The sequence below is a fragment of the Phaethon lepturus genome, unplaced genomic scaffold (genome assembly GCF_000687285.1).
Source record: "Phaethon lepturus isolate BGI_N335 unplaced genomic scaffold, ASM68728v1 scaffold51440, whole genome shotgun sequence".
NCBI lineage: Eukaryota > Metazoa > Chordata > Aves > Phaethontiformes > Phaethontidae > Phaethon > Phaethon lepturus.
The window spans coordinates 1-25,942 of NW_010515091.1; the positions used below are offsets into that span (position 1 = coordinate 1).

At 42.2% G+C, this 25,942-nt stretch overlaps 2 protein-coding genes across 2 annotated transcripts; both read right to left on the bottom strand.

Moving 5' to 3' along the window:
- Window positions 1–5,238: 5,238 nt before the first annotated feature.
- Window positions 5,239–10,851, bottom strand: LOC104626850 (keratin, type I cytoskeletal 13-like). Its single transcript, XM_010294879.1, has 8 exons — window positions 10,108–10,851; window positions 9,260–9,342; window positions 8,646–8,802; window positions 7,840–8,001; window positions 7,339–7,464; window positions 6,881–7,107; window positions 5,722–6,092; window positions 5,239–5,264 (listed from the first exon to the last, which is right to left on the bottom strand). Exons 1-8 carry the CDS (start codon window positions 10,849–10,851, stop codon window positions 5,239–5,241), a joined length of 1,896 nt encoding a protein of 631 aa, XP_010293181.1.
- An 8,959-nt stretch (window positions 10,852–19,810) lies between these two features.
- LOC104626861 (keratin, type I cytoskeletal 13-like) lies at window positions 19,811–25,770 on the bottom strand. Its single transcript, XM_010294890.1, has 9 exons — window positions 25,123–25,770; window positions 24,425–24,507; window positions 23,696–23,852; window positions 23,135–23,296; window positions 22,683–22,808; window positions 22,253–22,479; window positions 21,353–21,673; window positions 20,746–20,855; window positions 19,811–19,836 (listed from the first exon to the last, which is right to left on the bottom strand). Exons 1-9 carry the CDS (start codon window positions 25,768–25,770, stop codon window positions 19,811–19,813), a joined length of 1,860 nt encoding a protein of 619 aa, XP_010293192.1.
- Between the last annotated feature and the right edge of the window lie 172 nt (window positions 25,771–25,942).

The window sequence follows — 25,942 nt, forward strand, 5'->3', positions numbered from 1 at the left end:
GCCGTAGTGCTCATGCCGAAAGTGATGTGCTGAGGAAATCTTGTCTGAGGTAAGTAAAACGCATTACCGTTCTGTTCAAGTATGTCTGAGTTGATTCACACAAAGCACGCACTGTAATTTTATGTGGGTGGCTCTTTGTTGGATATTTTGTTGGTTAATATAATATCTCATAGCTTCTATTAATCTGGCAATATATCGCTAGTAATAGGAGTTAATGAAGGCTCCACCTTGGTTGTCTTCTGTGTGGCGAAATTCAGTGTTTCAGCTTTTGTCTTCCTCCTGTGATCACAGACGATGATTTGCAGGACTAGCAGCCTGCAAGGGACTCTTCGTTCCTTAATGTATTTGAAAGTTACATTAGCTATTTAGAAATCTACTTTAATATACTGAAATAAATTATTGGTTTTAGAAACTGCATTCCCATGTGTTACAGAAGAGAACATTACACTGAATTTTTCACTCTGTTGTCACTGCCTATATTGAGGAAGGTCGTGGTGGTATTTATCTTTTTCTGAAAATGCAGGATAGTGATTTCAGTCGTCTTTCTTGTTGAAGAAAACTGGGTGACAGACACAAAAGTAGAATTTTGCAAGGGAAAACTTATTAAATCTTTTCCTATGAAACAGCCATTACTTTTATTTTAACTATTTTAAATGGACTCAGAAGAAATTTAGAGGAGAAATTTCTGACATTTCATGTTTTCATAATCATATTGAAAATAGCCATTTCTCAGAATATGTCCTTGAATTATATGATGCAGTAAAAAATAGTTTGATGAAAAGGTACAGTGCAAAAGATTAGATCTGAAAAAACATAATGATTATCTGAACTAGTTACAATGAATTGTGTTTGCCAACAGTGAGGGAATATCTTGCAACACAAAACAAAACACAGAGTAAGAAAAAATTGTGTATTTTTTTCCACTCTCTATGCAATATGGGATCTTCAGTGAGTTGCTTTTTCCATCTTTACCGATCAAGCTTCTATGAAACTGAGAAAAGCCTTGAACAGAAACAAATTCTCGGGTTTCCAGCTGTGCATTAAATATTGGCTCTCTAACTCTTACAGAGGAGTCATTTGGCTAGTACAAAGGAAGCTCAAGGAGCTGGTGGAACCTCCTGTGAATGACTGCCTCAAAATCAGCTTATTCAGTGAGGGAGGATGAATTCAACGTAGAAGTATTTTCAGAAGAGATTCCATATTACAGAAGAAGAAATAAACTCATAAAATTAGCAAAAGAAGAGTGAGAAGGGATTGAGTCACCTTACACATGAAGGTATGCATCAGGGGAGGGAGTAGGATTGTTTGAATATGAAGACAGTGTGCCTGTATGTGCCCCATGGATGTAAAAAGAGGTGGGGCTGAAGTCCTGAACTCCTGAAAGGGGCACCTTTCGCTTGTGCTTTGCTCTTGGCATGTAGCTGCTGCCATTCGGCTTCTCAAACACCCAGCGAAACTCCTACCTGCCCATCTCCTGGAGCAGCACAGGCGCCAAAGGAGGCTGGTTACAAACAAGATTCCTACTCCCACCACCCCTCTGAAAACCAACAGTCGGCTACTTGGAAATAGCACAGCTTCACCCTGGATGAAGCCATATTCTTGTAGAGTCTTCTGGGTTTGTTTTTCGTAACAGGTTTATGATTTTACAATAGGCTTTTGTATATCCGTACACCTAATTTTATTCTTTTATCATAAGAATTATATAGAAAGGCTTGTCAACAAAATATTGTTGAATTGGAAGGGGAGAAGTGTGAACTGTTACCACTAGAATGTTATCTGCTCTCTGTAGAAGTGCTTCGTTTTTAGAGGCTTAATATGTGATGAGATACAAACTTGAGGTGCTGAATCCCAGAGCTTGAATTCAGCTGCCTAAAGGCATGTCCTTGGAGGTACTGCCAGTGACTTCCAAAGAACCTAGAGGTGTTAGCTGTGGCTCCAGAAGGGAAGGGACTTCAATATGTGGGAAATACACCTTAAGACAGAAACAAAATTTTGAACTTAGAGTGCAACTGAATAATGAAAAAATCTACAAAATTATGGCATATCAACTTTTTGTCAACTATCTCTAATTAGAGTTAAATTACTTTAATTAGAAACACCTTCATGTCAGTTGTGATTTTGCATACTGCTGTGTTTAGAGAGAATGCTGTCATTTCCTTGGTCAGGATGTGCCTCCTTCTGAGGCTGAAACACTCTAGGATACTATCTAGTTCACATGCAGAAGTTTTTTCTATACCTTTTCCACTTTCCCTGAATCTTTTCCAGCTCTATTGTGTTATTTTTGAGACAGGGTCACCAAAATTACAGCACTCAAAATACAGCACAGGGTATCCATATGCCCTAGACTGATACAGTGGAATTAATGATGTTCTTCATTTTGATCTTCTGTATATTGAATGGAGGATCATCTCTGTGACCACAGCCTTTGGGGGGACATATCCCCAAATTTCATAGTTGTCTATGGAAGATCCCAGCTCTATCGCATTCATCCAAACATTCTCATTGTCTAGATCCACAGGGTTTTCCTCAGTCTTTGTTCAAGATACGGTGAGATTCCTTATTCCCCTCTCACACTCTCTTTTAATTTCCTAAGCCACCCCAGTGACTTTCTCTTGAAAATCCTTCATTCCCCAAATTGGGTGTCTTACTAGGTGCTGTCTCCATTCTGCCTGTTTTAACCCCTTCTGAACTTCGTCATGTGATACGTAGCACTTGGTGCCTGTTGGGCAGCAAGGTAATTACTAGACAGGAAAATACATACTCGTTAAAGGTTAGTTTGAAGTGTGGACTGACATACGTGGAGGTAGCTGTACGTATAAAGCGCAAGAGGTAACGACACAGCACCCTCTAGAGGGCTCTGGCATAAGCACAGCTGATTACTCTGAAACAATCCACACACCACTCGCTATGAACATCACATCTCTTTCTCCATGATATGTGTAGTCCAAGTATCTAAAACAAAACCAAAGAAATAGAAATCAGCATTACTAGAATCTCACTCTTCCTGTTGTGTGTCACTGGAAGTATTTGTGTAGCACGAAGTCTGTTTAACAAGTCTGCAAAAGCTAGTTCGTGCAAGCGCAACACAAACACATACAGACTTTGCTTTGGTGTAGATCAAGTATTTCTGTTTCCCTCAATGGCTTCCAAGAGCTGAGAAAGTTTGCATGGCAATGTGACCTGTATTTCTGAAATGAATTTTCCATCTCTTCTCTCGATGCACACCATCGTGTGTCAACCTGTTTTACCTTTAATTGACGGTGCTAGCTCCTCTTCCTCGCAATCCTCATTTTCTTTTCTATTCACCACTAGAGGCGACAGCCCTGTGTCAGTAAAGCCTGCAAGTTCACGTCCGAGCGAGATACACCCTTCACTTGCACAGCCTCAGGGTAATCTTGGCCCCTGGCTTGCCGGGATGCCCTGCTAGCCTTTGGAGCTGGGACCACTGTGCACCTGCTTTGGGAACGTGGCTTCCCCGCAGACATGCTGTCCCGGCCGGCTTAGGCCAGAGCCCGCTGCAAACAGCTGCGAGCTGAAGCTGCCTCGGGGAGCTACGGCAGACCGGCCTGCGGGGCCGGCACTGGGATTTTATGTGCCTTTCCAGGCTTGCCACTGCTGGGTTTACTCGGGAGCCGCACAGCCTATAGCTGCGTCTGTGCTGTGTTGTCTGGGCGGTAGCTGTACAATGGACTAAGACTTTCAAATGAGCCTGAGGAATTCAGATGCCAACTTCTCGTTAAAATTAATAAAGCTGTGGTTTACGATCTGCCTAATTTGGCAGCCCTGTCTCCTCCAAAATATGCAGAAATTCCTGAGATTCCTCAAACGTGCACAAGAGACTGCTTTGAAAGGCCTAGGACAAAATATTTCATTTCCCTTGATCTCTGAATTTGTTAGTCTCCAGAAGGCAAAGTTATTTTGTTCACCTAAGTCTCTGGACATGCGTTTTATCCATGGGGGTGGGCTGCAATGAAACAAGCTACTGTTTGTTTTCATGAACAAGGTTGTCCCAACAACTGGAGAAAGCTATGCTATAATTTCTTTGAAATAATGACCGCATAAAAGCATATAAAAAAGATGGACAGAAGCAAATGCAACTCCCAAAAGGTAGCTAATAGTAAGAGAGTGCTTTCCGATTATTTGTTTGTTGAGTTGCTCCAAGCTGTTGCAGCAGCCAGACAATCAATTTTTTGCAAACTGTAGTCAGGAATGTTTTTAAGTAACAGTTGGATATGGCTGAAAGTTTATGTTAGTTTTCTTCACAGTACAGAACTTCCTATATCCAAAAGTGAACGTTCCAGGTACTTTCACATGTACTTCATTTGTCACAGGTGGAAGGCAAATATTGCTGTTAGTATTAACATTTTATGGAGGAGAACTTTGTAAAGATCCTGCAAATTATATTTCTTTTTTACTTCTTTTTCTTGTGTGTTCAAAAGCAGATCCCAAGTTTGTGCGTTTCCAGTTTAAACCGGTATGTGTCAGTTAAGTTTTTGTGAATCACAAATTGAAACGCTCCTCTCATTTCGCAATCATGGTTCTGTAATCATTCACGTTGCTTTGTGTCAGGCCTGGGTGGGCACTCATTTGACGCCAGCTTTATTAGCATTCGTGTAGAATCGTGAGATTCTACAGTCTATTCCGGGCTGATATTCAGCTGCTACTGAGTCTGAGAGCTCAGCTCCACAAGAGTATCTGGCATGTTACTAAAAAACAAAGGCACAGCACAGGATGCTCCAAGAAGATTATGATCTGCCCTGAACACTCAGAAATGGGCTTTAACTCTAAATTTCATTATTAACTATTGTAACATATCATCAACTTTTCTACCCGGAGGCATGTGTTGGCATGGCTTTGTGTTTTCTTCTTAAATGTTTGGACCTATAGAATGGAAAAAAACCTACACACAGGATTTTGATTGCATCAGGCAGAAATGAAGCTTTATTAGTGACATCTTCCGGATACAGAACAACCCACGTAACAAACAGGTTGAATCTGTAAAGCCAGTAGCTCAAGTGCCAACGATTGAAGCCGCAAAGCGTTCCGGGCAGAAGCAGCGCGTGGGGCATGGCAGGCGGTCGTCGGGGCGCTCTGATGGGGCTGCGCGGGCAGGTGGCATCATCGGCGCTGCGGAACTGCTGGGAGCGCCTGTCTTTCTCAGGAGCATGGTGAATGGAGAGAGTTTGGGCCAACTTCCGCTCGAAAGGTCGTGCGCTGTAGGATCCTCAATGTATATTCTTAGTCAAAAGATTTTCTTCCATACCCTGTTCAGAAATCAGGAAAGCATTAATTTCTTCAGTACTAGCACTGAATCTCTGAGGCACCAGCATTTACCAGACAAGAAAAGAAGCTTGATTATGTGACAGGTGACCATAAGCATTCCAAAAGCATAAAGGAAAACTTCAGCACAGTACAAAAGCAGCGGTATTTATGAGGTTCTGCAAAGAATGAGAGAGGTGAAGAAAAACAGCTGGAGTTTTAACTGCATGATTAGCTGATGTCACCCACAAAATGGAGTAGAAATTGAATGTGTGTTTCTTAAGCGGGGTTGATCCTTTGCACACAAATAGGAAAGAATTTTTAATGAAAGTAAGTCTAGCACTTTCCAGAGATTTTAGTTTATCCTCGGTACTGTGTACCTCTGGAAGAGTATGTTGATATAGTGTATAAATTAGTAAGAATGGGACTGAGGGAACAGTGCGACCATGCAACAATTCTCACCTTGGCTTTCACCACCAGTCCTGCAGGACTGAGACTGGGAAGATGAAGAGTAGGAGTGGGAACTGCTGACACCTCCTGACATCCTTCCTCCTCCTCCTCCAACAATACCACTGCATCCACCGCCACTTCCCCCTCCCATTCCTCCTCCACCACTTCCTCCTCCCATCCCTGCTCCCATTCCTCCCCCCATTCCTCCTCCCATTCCTCCTCCCATTCCACTGCCAGAGGAAATGCCACCACCTCCATATCCACCACTCATGCTACCACCTCCTCCTCCTCCTCTTCCTCCTACAGAAGAATAGCCACCACCTCCTATTCTACCACCTCCCATGCCTCCGCCCATTCCTCCTCCCATTCCTCCTGCCGGGATTCTGCAAAGAGAGAGAAAGGAGAAAAAAGTTAATCAAATGCATTTTTGATCTCAGAAGGAAATCTATCTACAGATACTGCACGGAAGCCTGCACTTCTCTTGTTTGTACTTCTTTTTAGAACGTAGCACAGATCAGCAAGACAACTGATGCAGTGCCAAAAATCAACCTCCCTTTCAATTTCAGCTTGAATGCAAGAGTTTTTGCTTTTCCCACATTTTGCTGAGGTATTTCTGGCAAGATTTAGCATTGCTGCTTTATCAGTGTATGGTGTCACTGCACTCCAAATTGGAAAGGTAGAACATGAAGCTTTAGCTGTTCTTTCAGGCACCACTTACAAGCAGAAGCAGGCTCACTGCATAAGGGAAACCGAAGTAGCTTGAACTTTCAGAGAACTGCACGCTGAGACTTCTGTGGAGGTTTGGAAAACTATGGTCATTTTTCTGCTTACAGTCTTTTCCAAGGTGACTTCTGTCTGTTCAGTTCCTGACCTTTTCTGGACCCAGGGTGAAGGTATAAGGCTCTGTGCATGGGTTTCCCTGCCCAGCCCCAAATCAGTAGTTCAGAATTTCTGTGTTCATTTTTCCTCACTTGATTTATACTCTGAACGGGTTTGCCAAGAAAGGTATAGTACCTCAAACGTGGGAGGTGATTGGTCAAGATAGCTGAATTAGCCTCATTTCAGTACAAAATCTGTTTTGCAAATCTAGACTGTTAATTTCCTGTCTTTGTGGCTAATCTAGCAAGCCTGGGTTTCACATAATGCTGTGTTCTTTTGCCAGTTTACATACACAAGGTCTTGCTGCCCTTCCTCAAGCAGTGCCCGGTACTGAGCAATCTCCTGTTCCAGGCGGGTCTTGATGCCCAGGAGCATCTTGTACTCTTCGTTCTGACTCTCCATCTCACAGCGGATGCTGGCCAGCTCCTCCTCCAAGGGGCCGATCATACACTGGATCTGCTGCAGCTGCATGTTATAGCGACGTTCTGTGTCTTCCAAGTTGGATTGCAAAGAGTCTACCTGCAAACGGAAAACAAAATACAGTGTTTATGGGAATGTGGCAAGTTTAACTCATTTTTGTGGAAAAATTGGAGATCTTCACAAACCAGGAAAAAGCATATGTTTGAAGACAAGTAAGCTGGTATCCCATTCTCTACAGATGGAGTACTTTCTAGATGTAACCATTCTTTCATTCTAGTGAGACATACAGCCTGTGTCACAGGTGAAGCAGAAGCAAATACCTTTACTTACCATGCTGATTTGCGACTGCAGCTCAATTTCCAGGCTTTGATATTCACGTCTCAGCTCGGAGATCTGTTGGTTGCTTGATTGTATCTCCTGGCCACTTGAGTGGACTTGTTGATTAACTTCTTCCATCTGAAAAATGCACATACAAAATTGAGGAATTTTTGATAATAAGAAAACATTGTGGGGTTATTATAAAAGCATTCAGAAAGCAATTAATAAGAATGCAGAAAGGTGTAATGTAGGCTAACTATGGATATTTCCTACATGCCACTCCACTAGCTCACTCTGTGTAATTCACCTTGCTACTGGAACACAGAGATTCTACATGCTTTACCACATAACCCTAATACTCCAGAACTGATCTGTTACAGCAAACTGCTTAAAGTAATTTAAAGTTCATGTCCACTAAATAATACGTGATAAGTTGCCTTTTCTCTGCTGGATGTAAATAGGACCAATCCTTTGTGTGAAATAGTTAGTAACTGAAAAATCCCTGTGTGTTACCTTGGTTTCATACCAGCTTTCCACCTCTCTCCGGTTGTTCTCAATAAGCCGTTCATATTCACAGCGCATTTCATTTAATTTTTCCATCAAATTAATGCCAGGAGTAGCATTGACCTCCACATTGACATCACCACCAGACTGTGTTTGCAGTCCTTTCATTTCCTGAAAAAAACCCACAAAAAAACATCACGAGGTTGTCAAAGGCTGAAGATACGGAGAAATGTTGTTGTTTCAAATAAAGGAGAAGAAGGGGACACAAATCCTCACACAGCTGTGTCACTCCTGCAAAGGGGGCCTCATCTGCCCTGGTCATGAAAGGGAATGATTCTGCCATTCCTAAGCCAAACTTTACAGTTATATAGCCGGGCGCCACATACACATTGATCCTGACATTTTCTTCTCAAGGTCATAAGGAATCCTATGCAGCGTGCTCTTTGTGAAAATCCTTTTATGAATATTTTTCTTCTCAATGGGAAAAATCATTGAAGATAGTATAAATATTTTCTTTTGACTCATCTTTATATTCTATTCAATTTTCCTTCCATGGGTTCATCAACAAAATTGTAGTTTGTCCTGAAAGCCATTCATTTCCCTGATCTCGTTTTGCCATGTTTTGACTTAGGTGTTGTTTTACATCAGTTGCGGGCAGCTATGGATGCTACATACTTCTGAAAATCAAAGCCAAATTCTGTCACGTTGGATCATCAAAGCTCAAATCTGGTTACTACTAGTGGAAGAAATCCACAGGAAATTCTCTGAGTCTTGAGCTTTTGTTAGTTAGTATTTTCAAGTGTGGAGAAACTTACCTCTTCGTGGTTCTTCCTGAGATAGATCAGTTCCTCTTTTAGGGATTCAAACTGTGTCTCCAGGTCAGATCTGGCTAGAGTCAGTTGATCCAAAAGTGGACGTAATCCATTAATATCACTCGCCACACTCTGGTGAAGAGTACATTCAGTTTCATACCTAAATGACAGACAGGAAAGATAGTAAAAGTGCCGCCAGACCTCTTTGTTATCTTGATTATGAACAGTTCCCATCAGTACATCTTTGGTCTTTAATCCCAGTGCTCAGTTCTTGAAAGGAAGGACCTAATTCTCTTTCCATCTCCAATAGGTTTGTTTGATTTCAGTAGAATTTCTCTCTATGAGATTTATATAATGAGGTTTATGCTTGTAAATCTACATGCAAGGATGGAGAAACTTAAAATGTAGTCCATTAAATGGCACTCTTCAATAACTTGTCTGGAGAAAAATAATAATGAAAGACTAACAAAATAATTCTGAGAATGCTTTTCCCAACAATTATATATTCTGTCATTGGAGCCAAGAGGCTACAGCATCTACAGAGATTAATTGGCAATATGAACTCACAGAGGGTAGAGGGAGGCAAGATGGAGTGAGACAGGAAGGGAAAGACTCACTTCAGTCTGAAGTCATCCACGGTCATTCTGGTGTTGTCAATGTCAAGAAGGATCTTGTTAAGGTCCACATTTGCACCAACAATCTGAAAGGGAGAGGACAGATGTTATTCATCCAGTTGTCTTTTCAGTCTGACACACAGGTAGAGGGAAGAAATACCTATGCAGAAACACATTTCAGAATATCTTTATGGTAACATCAAGCCTGACTAGTGCTGCAGGAGCTATATATAGAAAGAAGAGTTTATTGCTTCCATTTAAAAAAGAAGTGCCTTTGCTGTCAATTTTGGTTTACAAATATCCATGCAAACTGTAATACCTTGTTGGAAAGAATAACTAAGTAAACTCCTCATATTCCAGAAACAGTGGGAAAACATAATTACCATTGCATTGGCAATAACCATATTAATGTAGGAGATATGGGACTATTAAATGGCTGAGGACTAGAATTAGACTAAATGCACATGTACAGTCACAAAAAGATGCAATTAATATGGCCACTGGTAGCACAACATAAGCAAGCAATGGTTATAGCTCCTGTTCAAGAGAGCAAGGAACAAACAAGCAAGAGCACAGCGTTGAAGGGGGCACTGGACAGGCCCTGTAATGGGTGCACTAGTAATGATCTGCCATTGCACCAAACAATGCTACTTGCGCCAAATACAAGCATGCCAGAATACGCACATCACCCACAGCAGAGAAAAACTGGTAGTCAAGCTTTGTCACCACACTGGTCTGCTTCCTAGCTAAAACAAAAGGGGATATATCACCCCAAATAGGGAAACTGTGCTGCAGGAGGCAAATGCCGTTCTAATGAGAATCTGTTCAAAATTAGTCAAATTACATCATACCTGGTTTTGCAGTTCTTCAATTGTTCTGTAATATTGGCTGTAGTCCCTGCTACAAGTGGGACCTTGATTTTTATACCACTCCCTGATCAGTTGTTCAAGTTGAGTATTTTCATCCTCCAAGCGTCGCACTTTATCCAAGTAAGAAGCCAGGCGATCATTAAGGTTCTGCATCGTCAACTTTTCATTTGTGGAGAGCAAGCCGGCATCTTCACCAAAGCCCATTCCGCCAAAACTGCCTCCACCATAGCTGCCACCACCACCAAAGCTGCCACCACCAAAGCCACCGCTACCCCCGAAGCCACTAAAACCACCTCCACTATATCCACCACTGCCAAAACTACCTCCGCCAAAGCCAGGTCCATAACCACCTCCCATTCCCCCAAAACCACCCCCACCTGATCCAAATCCTCCTCCCATACTGCCACAGCCCATTCCTCCTCCGTAACTACCACCACTCATTCTCCCACCATAGCAACTGCGGCTAATCCTTCCACAACTGCCACTGCTAAAGCCCCCTCCATAGCTGCTCCTGGAAACTCCTCCACCAAAGCTTCTCCCAGAGAAACCTCCGCTTCCTCCAGAAGAGGTGTATTTTCTACTGGACACTGAGGAGTATCCACCAGACTTACGTACTCCACAGCTGCTACCCCCTCCACCACTTCCACCACTACATCCTCCACCACCACCACCACCTCCACTGCTAATTCTAGTGGTACTAGTCGAAGACTTAGTGCCACAGCTCATAGTGACAGCAGGTACGAGTCTAACCACAATCCCAAATTTAGATGCACAGCCTGATAAGATTCAGGACTGCAAATTTTCATCCCCAGCTCTCTCTATTTATACTTTTGACAGTGGGTGTCACCATCAGGGTGTTTCCTTCTCCCAGGGCATTTACCAGCCTTGTTGTTTGTGCCAAGAATAATTTGCTGAACGATATTTTTGTGCTGATATCTCAAGCAGTCTAGCCCATTGCTGGGTTTATGGTGTTTGCTAAAGACCGAACATTTGGTTTCTTTTGGGTGGTGTTCTCTTCATTTAGCATTTTCTGGAGTAGGTCGTCTTTTGCCTCACGCAGCCTGGATCTGCGTTATGATGGAAAAGCCACTTTATACAGGATCATGGTGAAGCTAAGGTTGAGATAATGTGTACGTGATGGAACTAGGCAGAGAGAATTTTTGTTCTCAGTTCTTCCCTAAAGGAAAGAAAACAAGGCCCAAATCTCTCATGTTAGACTGTGCATTTATGCGTTCAATTATTAATCTACTTCCCTTGCTCAGATTTTTGTAGCTGCTATTGTCAAAGACATTGTTCTCTTTTGCTCTTTCATATTTTGTGCATTTAAGATCTTCTACACTGCTTATATTCTTTTTCTCACTATACATAATAGTGCAAGAGTTTATTAATATTATATTATTTAATAATAGCTTGTCTATTTAGATTGTCCAACTTGTGTACTCCTGCCATCATTTAGAGAACATATTTATTTATATGAGAAGTCTCTTTCAAGCAATGCAGTGGTTTTCTTATTTAAAAATCAAAATTCTTCCTTTGTGAAGAAAGCAATAATACAGCACAATAGACAGCCAAGTCCTAGAAATGAAAGAGAAAAAAAATACTGCATTTTTTTCACCGAAGAGCTGTTGATCTGAAATAATAGGAAGATTAAGGATACTTTAATTGTATTATAAAGTCAATTGTAGCACAATTAGAAGCTATATTAACGCAGACAATGACCTATAAACTACTGTGTGGGAAGATCTTTTATGGTTTAATATTAAACCGCTCATTCTCTCTATTATTACTGTGTCATATATTACAGGTGATAAAATTATTGTATATACTGCTCTTAATGCAGAGATCCTTGAGACTCTAAAATGGTATCCTGAGAAAAGTTGAAAGGCTTTTTACACAAATAGTTGAAATCCGACTGTTGAGACCACAAAAGAAACTACACTACACTTCAGTCTTGCACTGATCCCCGGAAGTTTGTCCAGGATGGACTTGTAAATGGTTTTCGTCCTCAATTGTTAGATTTGATGTTAGAGTGTCTAAAGACAGAATTACATGTTTCTGAAAAAGCTATAAGAAGAGCCTGAGCTTGGGCAAATGGTGCTGACTGACTCTTTGATTCCAGATTCATCTACAAAAATACACTTGTGTTATAATGCTTCATCTTTGTCCTGGGTGAAAACTAGATATTCCAGTTCAAATGCAGAATCTTGTTTCCTCAGCATCCGCTCAGCGCTGTTCTTACACAGCAAGCTTTTACGAGAAACTTACACCTTGTTTTTAATACAGTAGAGACTTCGTTCGTGTGAACAGCCGGTCCCTACGGCTTGATTGCAAACAGTCAGCATTTGTGGTCTTGCTGTAGATGGACCCCAGGCTGTTACGGTGTGCTTGGAAGAAAGTGTACCTTTTTCCAGTGACAGTTTTGTTCCGTGTTACTGAAATGTCTTCATTGCCTTTCTTCCTCTCTGGTCACTGATCCTCTGATGACTGTAAGGTATCTGTGAGAGTTAGCGATCCCCCCGAAACCGCGGGTGCAGGGGACAAAGAAGGGCACAGCCGGGGGACTGTCGTTTGTTGTCGGCCATCCTTGCCTCAGCGTCTTCACAGAGAGCTCTTGCAGGCGCAATGCAGTGCAGCCCCCGCTTTCCACGGGTCCCCTTGGTTTGGAAGCTGGTTGGATGTTGCTGCTGGTCTTTGCACGCTGCTATCAGTCTCCATGTGCGTGGCTGTTTTACAAAGTGTATTTCTGCCTCTTAACCTCTGGCCTTTTTTTTGTTAAATTAAATGTCATTTAACATTTTCTGGGTGAATCTATTGTCCTTTGCACTGTGCTTTTGCCAGCATTGCTTTATTGCTGCTTATGCAATCTCTTTCAAAAGCTCTCTGATTTTATCTTGCTATTTGATATGCTCAATGGCTCAAAGATGATGAAAGATTTCAAGTAGCTTGATGAAGTGATAATTTCTCCTTGATTCACAGCTGGAGGATGGTAGTGTCACCTCAGCAGCGTAAACACAGTTTCTGGGCTTCTGCACATTCTGTTGTTGGCGCTGAAAGATGTAGTTTACTATGTGCAAAATGTTTCTTCTTTTTAATGTTGTTTTGCCTTTGTGTCTGGGTAATGTCGTTTTGGGCAATGGGGTCCCTTTTTCACAAATTCCACCACGGTAAGTAAAATTGATTATCACATTCAAATTTCCATCAGTGATTCTGGTGATACTCCTTATAGATGCTTCTCATGGACTAGCTAGAACAATCTATGGGTTTGTTAGTGATAGTGAGCAAAAAATTCTCTGGAATTATTAAAACAAGAGTACAATCATTTGCCAAAAGAATCTCTTAATCTGTTTATGTACCTTCTGAGAACCTACATTGTTTCCAATTTTATTTATCGGGGGTTTTTTCTATATGTACTTGTTCACAGCAGGGTCTTGTCCATACTGGAAGGTTCTTCTGATAAGGGCATATCTTACTGTATGCTTGGAAAATACTCTGAAAAATAAAAGCAATGAAAGAAAATAAAGAGTCAAGCCACTGAGGGTGGAGAACTTTAAATAGCCTCGACATTTCATTTTAGTTCTATATTATTACCACTGCTTACGTATAAAGGAGGAACACAAATGCAAGATTTTGCTTTTAGATCTTTGGTAGCTGTTAAGTCCTAGGTTCATAGGATGTGCCTTTTTTGTCTTTAGTGTTGCTATTATTTAATTTTTATTACTAGTTAAATCTTAGTGCTTTTATAGAAAACCCGCTGGCCGTTAGGATATGCTGCATTCTTAACAGCTGAGAGTTTTCCCTTGTATTATCTTGTTTCTTTCACAGTTCTCACAAATGTAGTATGTCCTTTGGACTATAATACTAAAGGCACCTAAAAAATACAGGTGAACTATGAGTACTTCATCCTCTTGTAAAGTTGCATACATTTAATTCCCTCCTGGTATGTTTTAATTTATTGATTATTAAAGATTGAACTGTACAAATATTTACAAACTAGAGAAGAGCCATTCTGTGGACAGGATGAATTTTTTCCTTTCTGAGCTCATTTAAAGAGCCTTCAAAAATTTTTGTTCTCTGATGCTTTCCGCTAATGTGTTACGTAGATGATGTAAAGTTTATATTTATGGAATTACCTAAAAGGAGCCATCAATTTTAGGACCTTTTCTCAGCTCTTTCCTATACATGATCACAGTTTAATCATTAACATTTTTGTGTTGGTACGGCATCCAGTATGCTATATAACATTGCTGTTTCCAAATCAGACCAGAATAAAGACATTTATTACCACAGCTACCAGCATTCCTCAGCCTGCAGAGTATCTGAATGTTTTGACACCACGTACTGCTTCTTGTTAAGCTCAGCACATGCCACATTTCAAGTACAGCCGACATTCTTTCTCTCTCTCTGTTACTGTTTTCCTTTTAATCGCTCTCCGTGATATATATCAAAGTGACTGCCTGGCTTCAGCGTGAAGACAAACTCTGTGAGCAGCCCACGCCGCTGTATATTTTAGCAAAACTGGGAGACTTTTAAAACAGGCTGGAGCTGCTGCATCCAAAACAGTCCTGGAGAAAATGTGTTCTCACTTTTGTGTCTGTGCACTGAAAAATTGAAATGTTTCCCCCTTACTTTAATGTCACTCTGATGCCATGCTTCAGGCAAGTGATGGAGTTTATTCTCTTGGGCTATTTAATAATCTCTTCCCATCACTCTTACCAGAAATTTTTGTAAGAAGAGAGGATCTGTTTTCACCTAGGAGTCTGTGCTTGCTCGTCATTCCTACTTTATCTCATAATGTTCTAGTGAAATCACAGAAATTTAGATTAGACCCAGCAAAGGAAACAAGGACTATTAAGGCAGCAGTGAGCTTGCCTATGCAGTTTAAAACCTCTAACACTCTCCTAGCACACACTTTTGTGCAGGATAACTTGGATCTTCCATGCAAGCAGGTTGATGGGAAGAATGCTTGTTGCTCAGATCCTGAAAATGTACACACCGTTTTTGTCCTTTGGATGTGGCAGCCGTGGGTCAAGGCTTTCGTGCCCTGCAGCTGACAGGCAGTTTACAGGCTGCGAATTACTGCCTGTCAGCTGCCAGTGACCATTCCTATCCCCTTCTGAGCCAGAATCAGGGGGGTGTCCCTCTGTGACTACCCCAGTCTCCTGCAGGGTGAAGTTAATTTGATTGGAATAATTTTCTTTGTTGGTACCAAACTGGAACAGTGTTTTTCGTGTTGCCTATAACAGCTGAAGGGCATGATAAGAGCATCTGCCAAGAAGGTCTCCTGCCTCTCTCTAGAGTTCAGGTGCCTCAGTCCGTTTGGGATGAGCACCCGAGACGCCCTCCAGGCTGTGGGCACCTACAGCCGGTCTGTCACCTTAACGGCTTTGGTGCTGCAGCATGCCAGAGACGGAGCTGGGAGATTTGAATCCCAGCCTGCAAAGGCGCTAATCCACATACTGTACTTTCTGGTACTACAACCAGAGGTGGTGTATGAAAGAAAGGCACCCACTCCTCTTGAAGTGTTTCACGGGGACGAAGGTCATGCTGGCCTGCGGGAGGCATGCTGCTGCACTGGGCTCTGCCCAGGATTAACCGGCGTGGTCTCTGCTTGCCAGTGGGAAGTGGGAAGGAGCTGGGACTTGCTCCCCTTAGCCTCAGCCTGGTCTGAGCAAGTGCGGAAGCACTTATGAGTCAAAAAGCAAAATTTAGTGAATGTAATAATTCTAGGTGGTTAAATAACCGCTGAGCCAGGATTTGGGAATCGGAACTTTGGACTTCAGCCAGTCTAAGTGTAACTAAATCCTGTTTATGCCGTCTGCCTTTGGGGATTCTCCCCTGCTTGATTGTCCATACAGAGAATTATCACAAAAAAAAACCCAACACTTAAAGCAAATGACTGCCTAAGCACGCTGTGTTACCCCCTCATAAAAGTGAAGCAAACCCGCTAGGACCTTCATGCAGAGATGGGTGGGCTTTAGAAAGATTTGCTGGTTTCCTCCTTCCCCCCAACAGTGCAGTGAAACGGCAGCCTTTGCTGTACTAATTCTGTAGCCCATGAATGTAGCCCGTGTGGCATTGGACAATTAATAGGGCTGACAATTAATGCTGAACAAAAGAGCGATCAGCAGAATATATGCATAGGCAATTTTGAAATTACATCTGTGCCTTCAAATGGACAATGGAATTGCTCTGGGAGTGCTGAAGCCAAACAGAGAGGAGTGTGTGTGCACATTTATTTTTGCCTAAGGTTGTTCTGAAGGTCTTGTTCTAACACGTACCACAATTTTCTTCTCAGAGCACTAATAGGAACAACAGATAAGTATCCGAATTGCAACATTTTGTGCTCATAAAATTAAAGCTTATTATGCTGATTAATGCCTAACAAAATGCATGCAAATAAAAAGTGCAAAGTTCTCCTCACTACTCTTAATATCGCTGGAGTCCCATTTTAAGCATGCCCTAAGCTTTGACCCCTGACACTACAATATTTGTATTTCTTACTCCTGCTTTGCCGTAGTTTTAGTTTTCTAGCTCTGTTCCTCCACGTAACTTTTTTGCATGCTTGTTATTATCACAAGCCTGTTCTCTCAGTAAGCAAATGCTAGGGATAACCTAGATGCGGATTTTGAATATACAAAATGGCAAAAGGAACGAATACTTAAACTGGCACTTTCTTCCAGGGTGTGGTAAGAAACCATCTAAATTCAGTCTCCTTTTTGGCTGTAATGAGCACTAAGGCTCATTAAGTAGGTTTTTTTTTAACTTTATTGGTGGTTTGTATTTATTTTGTCACATACTGTAATGTATAGCAAATAAACTTTATTATGAAGCTTATTTGCATTATAGAGGCAGACTCATTACACGCAATGAACATTATAAGTAGGGAAGAAGACAGTACAATCCGTGCTGAGTCGAAAAAGTAGTAATAGTAATATTATATTATTTACCCTAGTTGCTCAGAAATGTTTACTTCTTTCTGTGCAGGATTATAACGTATCAGTGTGAGCATTTAAATCAGCAGCAGAAGGGCATGGCAGAGTCCAACACATCCCATTCCAACGTTTGCGTGTGTGTTCTGCGGTGCTGGTTTCCCAGCGGCGGTGCGGCACTGCCTCGCTGCCCCGTGGACTCTCCTTCCCACGCTTTCAACTCTTCCCAGTTTCATTCCGCTTTGCTCTCACAAGGACTTGTTTCGGTGGAATTTCTTCTGCAGGGTTAGATACACAAATGCTAGATAATTAGATAACTGGCAGTAAAAATACTAAAAGTAAGTTACATTTTTGGAAGGAAGGACAGGATCAGGAGGTATCAGGAGTCCTCAGAGCTGCTGCGATGGTGCGGAGCAGCAAGCTCCAGCACAGACAGCTCCTCCAAGTAAATTATATCTAACAGGCACCCGGGTGTCGCTGGAAGGCCAGAGGCCAGGTGATGGCCTGTAAATCACCTTATAAAAGCCAGGAAGCATGCACTCAGCAGAAACATTTTTGAGATTAACTGGGCAGGCTCTTAGAGGAGGTAGGAGAAGCAGGGCTCCTGTATTGGGAGTGTTCTTTAATTTGGGCTGCGAGTTAGTGTCCTGAATAGACAGGTCCAAGAAAGAATTGTCACAGCCTGCAAGAGGTGTAAAACCAGCAGAGCAGTCAGAGAAAGCAGGTTTAAGGGACAGCTAGCAGTATAGAGACAAGTATGATTTGGTGCTGCAAGAGTTTTAAAAATGAAGTGGGTGATTTTGCAGTAGGAGGGCGGTGGGGATATCCTTCCAAACGTCATGAACACTGCCCCTTTGTGTGTCAGGTCAGGGATATCAGTGCATGCTTATGTACAAAATAGTCCTTCCTGGGGATTAGCCAGTTCCTCAGGACCCCACAGAGACACTGGTCAGAAAAAAAATTCTTCTTAGATTTTTTTCTTTTCAAATACTAATCACGTTGGCTGAGAGCCTGGCATAAGGCAATGCAGTGAATCACCGGCACAGATCTGCTGAGGACTCGGGCGTTCAGGATTCCCTTTCCCACGCTCTCACACTCAGTCTCTGTTTCTCAACCTTCTCTAGTGGGTGATGCCTTCCTCAGAGTGAAAAAACAAAACTCGTGGCTGTAAAACTGAGAGAGAAAAACTTGTCGCAGTGATACTCTTACCTGGTTCCCTTTGTTTGTGTTTAAGAAGATGAGTGGAGAAATGCACGGGATGAAGAACGTGCTGGTGAGCAGGGGTGATGCCAGCAGCCCTCTGAATTACTTCCCAGTGAAATTCCCCGTGCAGTTCATTTCAGCAGTTCAGCCCAGAGAAGTTCTGCCCACGCAGACCCCACACTTTAATTAGCCTCAACGGGGGTGAAAAGCACTGTAAGGGACACGGCATGGGGGAGCGGGCAGGGGAACCCCCGGGTCAGCTGGCAGCCGCCCGGGGCGTAAAGGAGGGAAACGTGGCTGTAATTAAAACACAGACAGAAAGTTCACTCCCTCTCTTTTAGGGCATTTGCACCCTTATCGCTATGAGCAGTCCCTCTACTGTGTGATTGGTAGAGACCCCTTAAAATTGGTTTGGGAATCTTTCCTCTTGGATGTCTTTTTTTTTTTTTTCTTAACCTACCACTGGGTTTTGTAAAATCATATCCTAAATATGAACAATTTGCCAATCTCCTCTGTAAAATGTATACCTCTCCATACTTAGACATGCCCTGAAGTGGAAATACATAAAGACAGGTATTGTACAGCTACGAGACACCAAGGCATGGTTATCATCAGCAAAACCAGCCTGTGAATGCCTTCTCCTGTAAGACCGTATGCATGCGATTTGGTCCATACTCCAACTTTATGAATTTATTTTACAGTACAGATAACTACTGTCACAAAGTAGGAATATCCTATTACTGAGCTTTTATCCACTTGTTATCCAATGTGTACCCAAGCAGGTAGCGCTCAAAATGTGTTCGTTTTGTACAATTAATTGTACAGATTTCAGTTTGGCACTCAGGGGTGTTTTGGCACTGGGAGCTGAAAATTTCCATCTTTGAATTCCATAATAAAAAAGTTCGTAATGCATTTTTATGACTCCTTAGGAAGATTTTTTTTAATAGTCAGTTCCTTAAACCCACTCTCTCTAAATAGAAGTTAATAGCAGAAACGAGTAGGTTTTTTGGCTGTTAGTTTTACCAGAGCATTGTACCTGTGTATTCTTCAAAGTTTTGCCCAGTTAGTCTTAAATGGTGAATACATCACTGCAAACTTTTAGGTCTTATACATAATCTGACATGTTGTTATGTATTCCACAGGTAGGACTTGATATTTGTAACTGGGTCAAACAAAAATGTCTGCTAAAGGAAATTTCTCCCAGACATGGCTTTCTGGTTGCATCAGAGAGAAGCAGAGATTTATTAGCATGTATTTTGGGGGTGTGTGTTTTTTTCTTTTTCTTTTTCTTTTTTTTTTTTTTTTACAGAAATACCAATCACGGTAAAGATTAACTCAGATAACAGTGATTAGGCACAGAAATTCAGATGGAAGAAGCAGGTAGGCCATCCAGAGAGTTCTGATGAGCTCCTGGAGTGAGCAGTGTTGAGTAACTTGAACAAGTCTTTGCTCTTGCTCTTCACAGAGGCATGATCGGACTTGCTAGGTGTAGTCTTGCTTGGTCCAAAGGCCCACTGGTAAGGGCCTGGAGTGGAGGATGCTGGTTTTGCCAATCACTCCTCAGACTTTCTAAAACTCCCTGGTGAAAGAGGAAGGGAAGCAAGAATTTCTTTGAAGAAGTGTTATCTCATTCAGCATTTTTAATCTTTTTGTTACTTCGTAATTGAAGACTGTGCAGTTCTTAGCGGACTATATTTTTTCCCAGCGTTCTGGAAAGGTTAGAACCACATCAGACTTCCTTAGTATTTGTACAAGCATGTGTGTTTGCAGCTTAATTGTATTAGATACATGGACCTGTACACTTACACTCCTTACGCTGTGTAAGTGTAAATCACTCTTTAAATTTAGAGTGACTGTAGCAGTATAAATCAAATACAGATGAACTTAGAATCTGTGTTTATGTGTGTATGGATATTTACAAGAAATTTTTATAAGTCAAAGATGGATGGCACATAATATATTTTAATCTTGCCTACCAAGCACTAGTATACGTAGGACTGTTGCAAGTCAGATAGGATGTTTGATCAAAGGAGTAAATTTTTACGAAGGAGTTTGCAAAGCCTATTAATATTTTAAAACCTAGATCTCATCTACACCATATCTTACCAAAAAATCTTACTCATTACACAAAATCCTTCTGAATTCACTGCCTTTGTTTCTAGTATCGAGAGAGTCTGTATAGTGTTCTTACTTTCCATATTAATGGCTTCAGGGCTTTTGGTCTATAGCCAATATTTTCATGACCAACTGTCAGTCTGTGATGGAAAACAGCATGTTTATGAGACAGACTACATCTTTAACTAAGATTAATATCCCTGCTACTTCCTTGATAAGAAGGAATAAATGGAAGCCTCAAAGCAGGATCATTTTCCATCTTTTTTTAAAAAATCAGAAGTGGAAGAAAACCTTTGTAAAAATTATAACTTCCTGTCCATTTTCAATATTTTCATGCATTTGTCTGAGATGCTGTCGGGACCTGGAGCCTTACCCAATCTCATTGTTTTTATGGCTTCAGACACTTCCTCCATTGTTGCTCCTCTCTCCAATGTTTTATCCCCTTCCAGGCAGAGCTTCATGTTTTCAGCACCTCCTGGAACCACAGCCGTGAAATCAGACATGGAGAAGACCTTTCTTTCACTACTCAGGATTTTGGATTTTGCAGCTAATACCCCTTATATTTTAAATATCTTGGGTGTTGCAACTACTTTACCCTGCTTTTAACTATTATTCCCCCTTAATACCAGTTACATTTCTAACATTTGGCTTCATTCCAAAACTACTGACTTCTCTAGTTCCCTGCATGCTTTGCATTGGGGAATATTTTTCCTTTTCCCCCTTCTTTTCCTCTTTCTACACGTCCTCTGCTACAGCTCTGCATAACATCCGCTTCATTCAAGTCACTTGTGAAAATACTACCATGTTGATATGGTACTGCATAAGAACAAATGTTAGAGTGGACTGAAAACACAATTGGGGAAAAAATAGAAAAAATATCTCCAGATTTCTAAATAAGGAAGGAAGTTGTCATATCCTTTCCTGCTATTCAGAGAGAAAAGGGAATGAGAGGATGTACTCTCTTATTCCAATTTTTACCTTGGTTTTCACAAGAGTTGCCAGACCGGGACGGGGAAGATGAAGAGTGGGAGTGGCAGGATTTGCCCCCTCCTCCTCCACCACTGCCACCTCCTCCACCTGAAGTTTTACCACAGGCTCCACCTCCTGTTCTTCCTCTGCTTCCTCCTCCTCCACCTCCAGAAGAGGAAGTTCTTCCGTAGGATCCTCCAATTCTTCCTCCACTGCTTCCTCCACCTGAGGACCAGCTACTTCCTCCTCCACTACTTCCTCTTCCAGAAGACCAGCTAGTTCCTCCATGACCTCCTCCTCCTGAAGATCCACCACCAGCTCCCTGTGAGATGCTGTAAGGAGGAAAGGGCATGTTAAGTATAAGATTCATAGCAACATGACCAGTGTCTGGCATCCTATCAGCTGTATCGAGGCCACTTTCTGACTCCCTCTGAGCTCCTCGTATGACTGAGAAAGTACTATTGGGTGAAACATGTTCCAGAGAGCTGGTTTTAAACTGTCCTCATTAAGGACAAACTAACTGATCTGCACAGAAGAAGAAAAAGAAAGATAATGCATGGCTTTAGAAGTCTTTCAAAATAGGTACCTTGAGTGTTTATAACAGACACTTGTTTTCTTGCTTACCTTTCATTTTCAGATATTCAGATATTCATTTTCCTGATTGTACTTAGGAGAAGAAATGGCAAATTATAGTTCTAAATAATTCTGTAAAAATTTTTGTCCAGTTCATAAGTATGGAATAATACGGCTTTGTACACTGCCAGCTAAGATTTAGATTCCGTAGGAATTCTTGTGAGTGTAGTAAATACATTGATGACGAATTAGTTGCACTAGTTCCTAATATAAATATTGCTACTTTCATCTTCACCTGTTTGCAAAGATGACATATTAATTAATCTGAATGTATGTACCTAATGTCATGCTGCCCTTCCTCAAGCAGTGCCCGGTACTGAGCAATCTCCTGTTCCAGGCGGGTCTTGATGCCCAGGAGCATCTTGTACTCTTCGTTCTGACTCTCCATCTCACAGCGGATGCTGGCCAGCTCCTCCTCCAAGGGGCCGATCATACACTGGATCTGCTGCAGCTGCATGTTATAGCGACGTTCTGTGTCTTCCAAGTTGGATTGCAAAGACTGTACCTGAGTATAAAAGAAAAAATATGGTGTTTATGGGAATGTAGCAGGATTAGATCATTCTTAAGCCCCAAAGAAGAAAGATGTTACATGGTGTCAGACACGCCAGATGTCTTTCATTAAATGGGGTGCTAGCTGTAACTGATCTGTCATTCCAGCAACTCACAAGTTCTTTGCATATCCGAGGATCAGAAGCGATCGTTACCTACCATGCTGATCTGCGACTGCAGCTCAATTTCCAGGCTCTGATAGTCACGTCTCAGCACAGAGATCTGTTGGTTGCTTGATTCCACTTCCTGGCCACTTGAGTGGACTTGTTGACTCACTTCCTCCATCTGAAAAATTAATATACAGAATTGGAGTTTTGGAGCTGTGCTTACAATGTCAGCATTGTAGTTTATCATGGAAGCATCTGGCAACACAACAAGTTGAAGCAGGGCCGCTTGTAATATGGGGGCTCTTTAAACCCGTTATATGGCTCTGACAGTGCAGTTCAAGCCCACTTGTGATTTCCTTTATTTCAGTCAAAGGGATTCTACCATTATATCCTAAAAGCAATGGATGTTGTTGTTCAAAGTGTCATTCATCTACAGAAAGTTCTTATCAAAAGTTGGTATTGTTTTACTTTTGTACTGTGAACATTCGAACTGTAACCATTTACCTTGCTTTCATACCACCTTTCAACCTCTTCACGGTTTTTCTGAATAATATTTTCATATTCTTGTCTCATATCATTCAGTTTTTTCATCAGATCCTCTCCTGGAGCAGCATTCACCTCCACATTCACATCTCCACTGGACTGTGTTTGCAGTGATTTCATTGCCTGCAGAGAAAACCCACGCCCAAGACAAACAAACAAAAATGGTGAAATTACTTTGCAAAAGAGTTTTGAAGTCAGTTAACTTGCTCTGACGTCATAAGCCATCCTGGATCCTTTCAACAACGTATTTATGTATGCTTGGGTTTTTTTCTTGTTGCAGTTATCTGGCCTTGAGTTCCCAGTCACTGCTTGTTGAGAGGGACCGTGCTGAGGCGCCTGGGAGCAGCGGGGCCTGGCAGTCAGCCTGTCTCAGGAGGCCCCTTGCCGAGCTGCCGCACATGAGGAGGGCAGGGAAGACTATTTAGTGCAGAAGATGTTACCTGCGAAACCTCCCCACATTTCCAATATTGTAATTGTTCTTGTTTTCCTCTGCAGTTTGCATTCCAAGGAGCTGGCTCTTACCTCCTCGTGGTTCTTCTTGAGATCAATCATTTCCTCCTTCAGAGACTCAAATTGCATTTCTAGGTCGGACCTGCTCAGAGTCAGATTATCCAACAAGGGTCGCAAGCTATTAATGTCAGCTTCCACATTCTGACGGAGACCATATTCCGTCTCGTACCTGTGCCAAGGACAGTGCAGAAAGGTCAGCCCTGGTCTTGGGTTCTCAGTCCTTCTTCCACTGACTTTATTTATGAAAAAGTTTACATATTCCAGTATGTCAGTGTCTGCTTTTGTGTCTATACTTTGTAGTACATAGCATCTCTCAACCAGCAGAATTATGAAATCAGCAGCCGCTACTCAAAGTTTAATTATTAACATTAAACTTTAATATTAAAATGTATTCTATGCTCTTTTTCATTGTCTCTTCTTACTGTAGACTTTGTGCAGGTTTCACCTATCTTTTTCATCTGACTGTCAGTGAGGGAAAATCACAATTTTTCTTTCCTGAAAAATAAAGCTGTTTTTAAGCTTTGACTCCACAGCCATAGGGATTATTCCCATTGAAGATCATTATAGAAATAACGAAGAATTTTTAAGTCTTACACGTTATTTCAGTTGTGTTGCCATGGAACCAGGAGGAGCCCTAGTCTCTGTGGACTGATATTTGTTTATGGAATGAATTTATGAAACTAAGTTGAGGAAAGTAGGAGAAAGGAAGTCAGTGCCTGAAAAAGAGGAATATATATTTACTTTATCCTGAAGTCTTCCGCAGTCATCCTTGTGTTATCCAGATCCAAAAGTACCCTGTTGGTTTCTACAGCCGCAGTCACAAGCTGGAAGAGAAGACGATATGCTGAGGAAAATTTTCCCTGTGAATCTCTCAGGTTTGCACAAAAGACAAAAATATGAATGAGATCTTCTTGTTATAATTCCCAGGTGTCTGAGGGGAGCAGCATTTCCTACATACAGCGGCCTGGGAAGGTCATCTACAGTGCAAAACAAAGAGGTATCTGTGTGAAAATAGCATCAGAACTGCAAAAACTGATTTGTGAGTACAAGGGTCCTGGCAAGAGGCTTGATGTCACCACCATAGTTCTACCTCACCTTCCATGCCCGCGGGCCGAGGGCCACACTGACACGTCAGGCACTGCACATCCCAGAGGGTAATTGTTACCATCTGTCCTATGCTCTGAAATCCACTACAGGCGTTCTGAGAGTCTGCGCTTGCTGCCAGTGAACGGGCTGTGGGGTGTGCTATAGGGGTGCGCATTGTTTCTCCACCTGTAGCTGGAGATTGTTGGATGCACTCACAGAAGGCAGAATTGCAAGTACAAGAGGCACTTCCAGAGCGGCACTTAGTGAGTTTGAAAGTGTCCATGCCTCAAACATTTTACTCAATCACAAAAAGTCTGTCAATGCTTAACCTTCTCTGAGAAAGAACATCCTACCTGATTTTGAAGGTCTTCAATTTTTCCATAATAGTGGCTGTAGTCCTTTGTACCAGTAGGACCTTGCTTCTGGTACCACTCCCTGATTAATTGTTCAAGCTGAACATTTTCCATTTCCAAATTTCTGACCGTATGCAGGTAAGAAGCCAGGCGTTCATTAAGGCTCTGCATGGTCAGCTTTTCATCGTTGGAGAGAATTCCCACAATCCCTCCACAAAAGCCACCACTGCCAAAGCTGCCACCACTGACACCAGCACCACCTCCACCAAAGCTTCCTCCGTAACCACCACCAAACCCGCTCCCACTGGATCCAAAGCCGACTCCCATGCTGCCACAGCCCCTTCCCCCTCCATAACCACCACCGCTCATTCCCCCTCCGTAATAACCTCCACTCATTCCTCCTCCGTAACTACTGCGCCTGATCTTTCCGTAACTACCGCCGCCAGCTCCCCCACCGTAGCTGCTCCTGGAACTTCCTCCGCCACAACTGCTGCCAGAAATCCGGCCGCCACCACTTGTCCTAGAAGTGACTGTTCTTGAGGAGGCCGAGGAATACTTGCTGCCCCCTCCACCACCACCACTGCCAGCATTGCCACCGCTGCTCCCTCGCAGGCAGCTTCTAGAGGTCTGCTTGGAGCCGCAGCTCATAGTGGCAGCAGTGAATGATTCAGGTTAGAACTCAAAGCTGGTCTTACAGTTGTTCTGGAATCATAGCTCCAAATTCCACCCTGCCTGGTCTGCATTTATACCCGAGATCGTGGGTGTCACTGTCAAAGGGAGTACCTTCTTTCCATGTGTGTTTGCAAGCCGTAGTTTTTAC

What these genes read in the sequence shown, in the direction of transcription:
- LOC104626850 (XM_010294879.1), bottom strand. Translation starts at nt 10,851, where the DNA reads ATGAGCTGTGGCACTAAGTCTTCGACTAGTACCACTAGAATTAGCAGT. An exon ending in TTGAAGAACTGCAAAACCAG is followed by an intron (nt 9,343 to 10,107) that starts GTATGATGTAAT and finishes TCTCCCTTTCAG; the next exon opens with ATTGTTGGTGCAAATGTGGA. An exon ending in TGCAGTCGCAAATCAGCATG is followed by an intron (nt 7,108 to 7,338) that starts GTAAGTAAAGGT and finishes TTCCGTTTGCAG; the next exon opens with GTAGACTCTTTGCAATCCAA.
- LOC104626861 (XM_010294890.1), bottom strand. Translation starts at nt 25,770, where the DNA reads ATGAGCTGCGGCTCCAAGCAGACCTCTAGAAGCTGCCTGCGAGGGAGC. An exon ending in TGCAGTCGCAGATCAGCATG is followed by an intron (nt 22,480 to 22,682) that starts GTAGGTAACGAT and finishes TTTTATACTCAG; the next exon opens with GTACAGTCTTTGCAATCCAA. An exon ending in GAAGGGCAGCATGACATTAG is followed by an intron (nt 21,674 to 22,252) that starts GTACATACATTC and finishes TCCTCCTTACAG; the next exon opens with CATCTCACAGGGAGCTGGTG.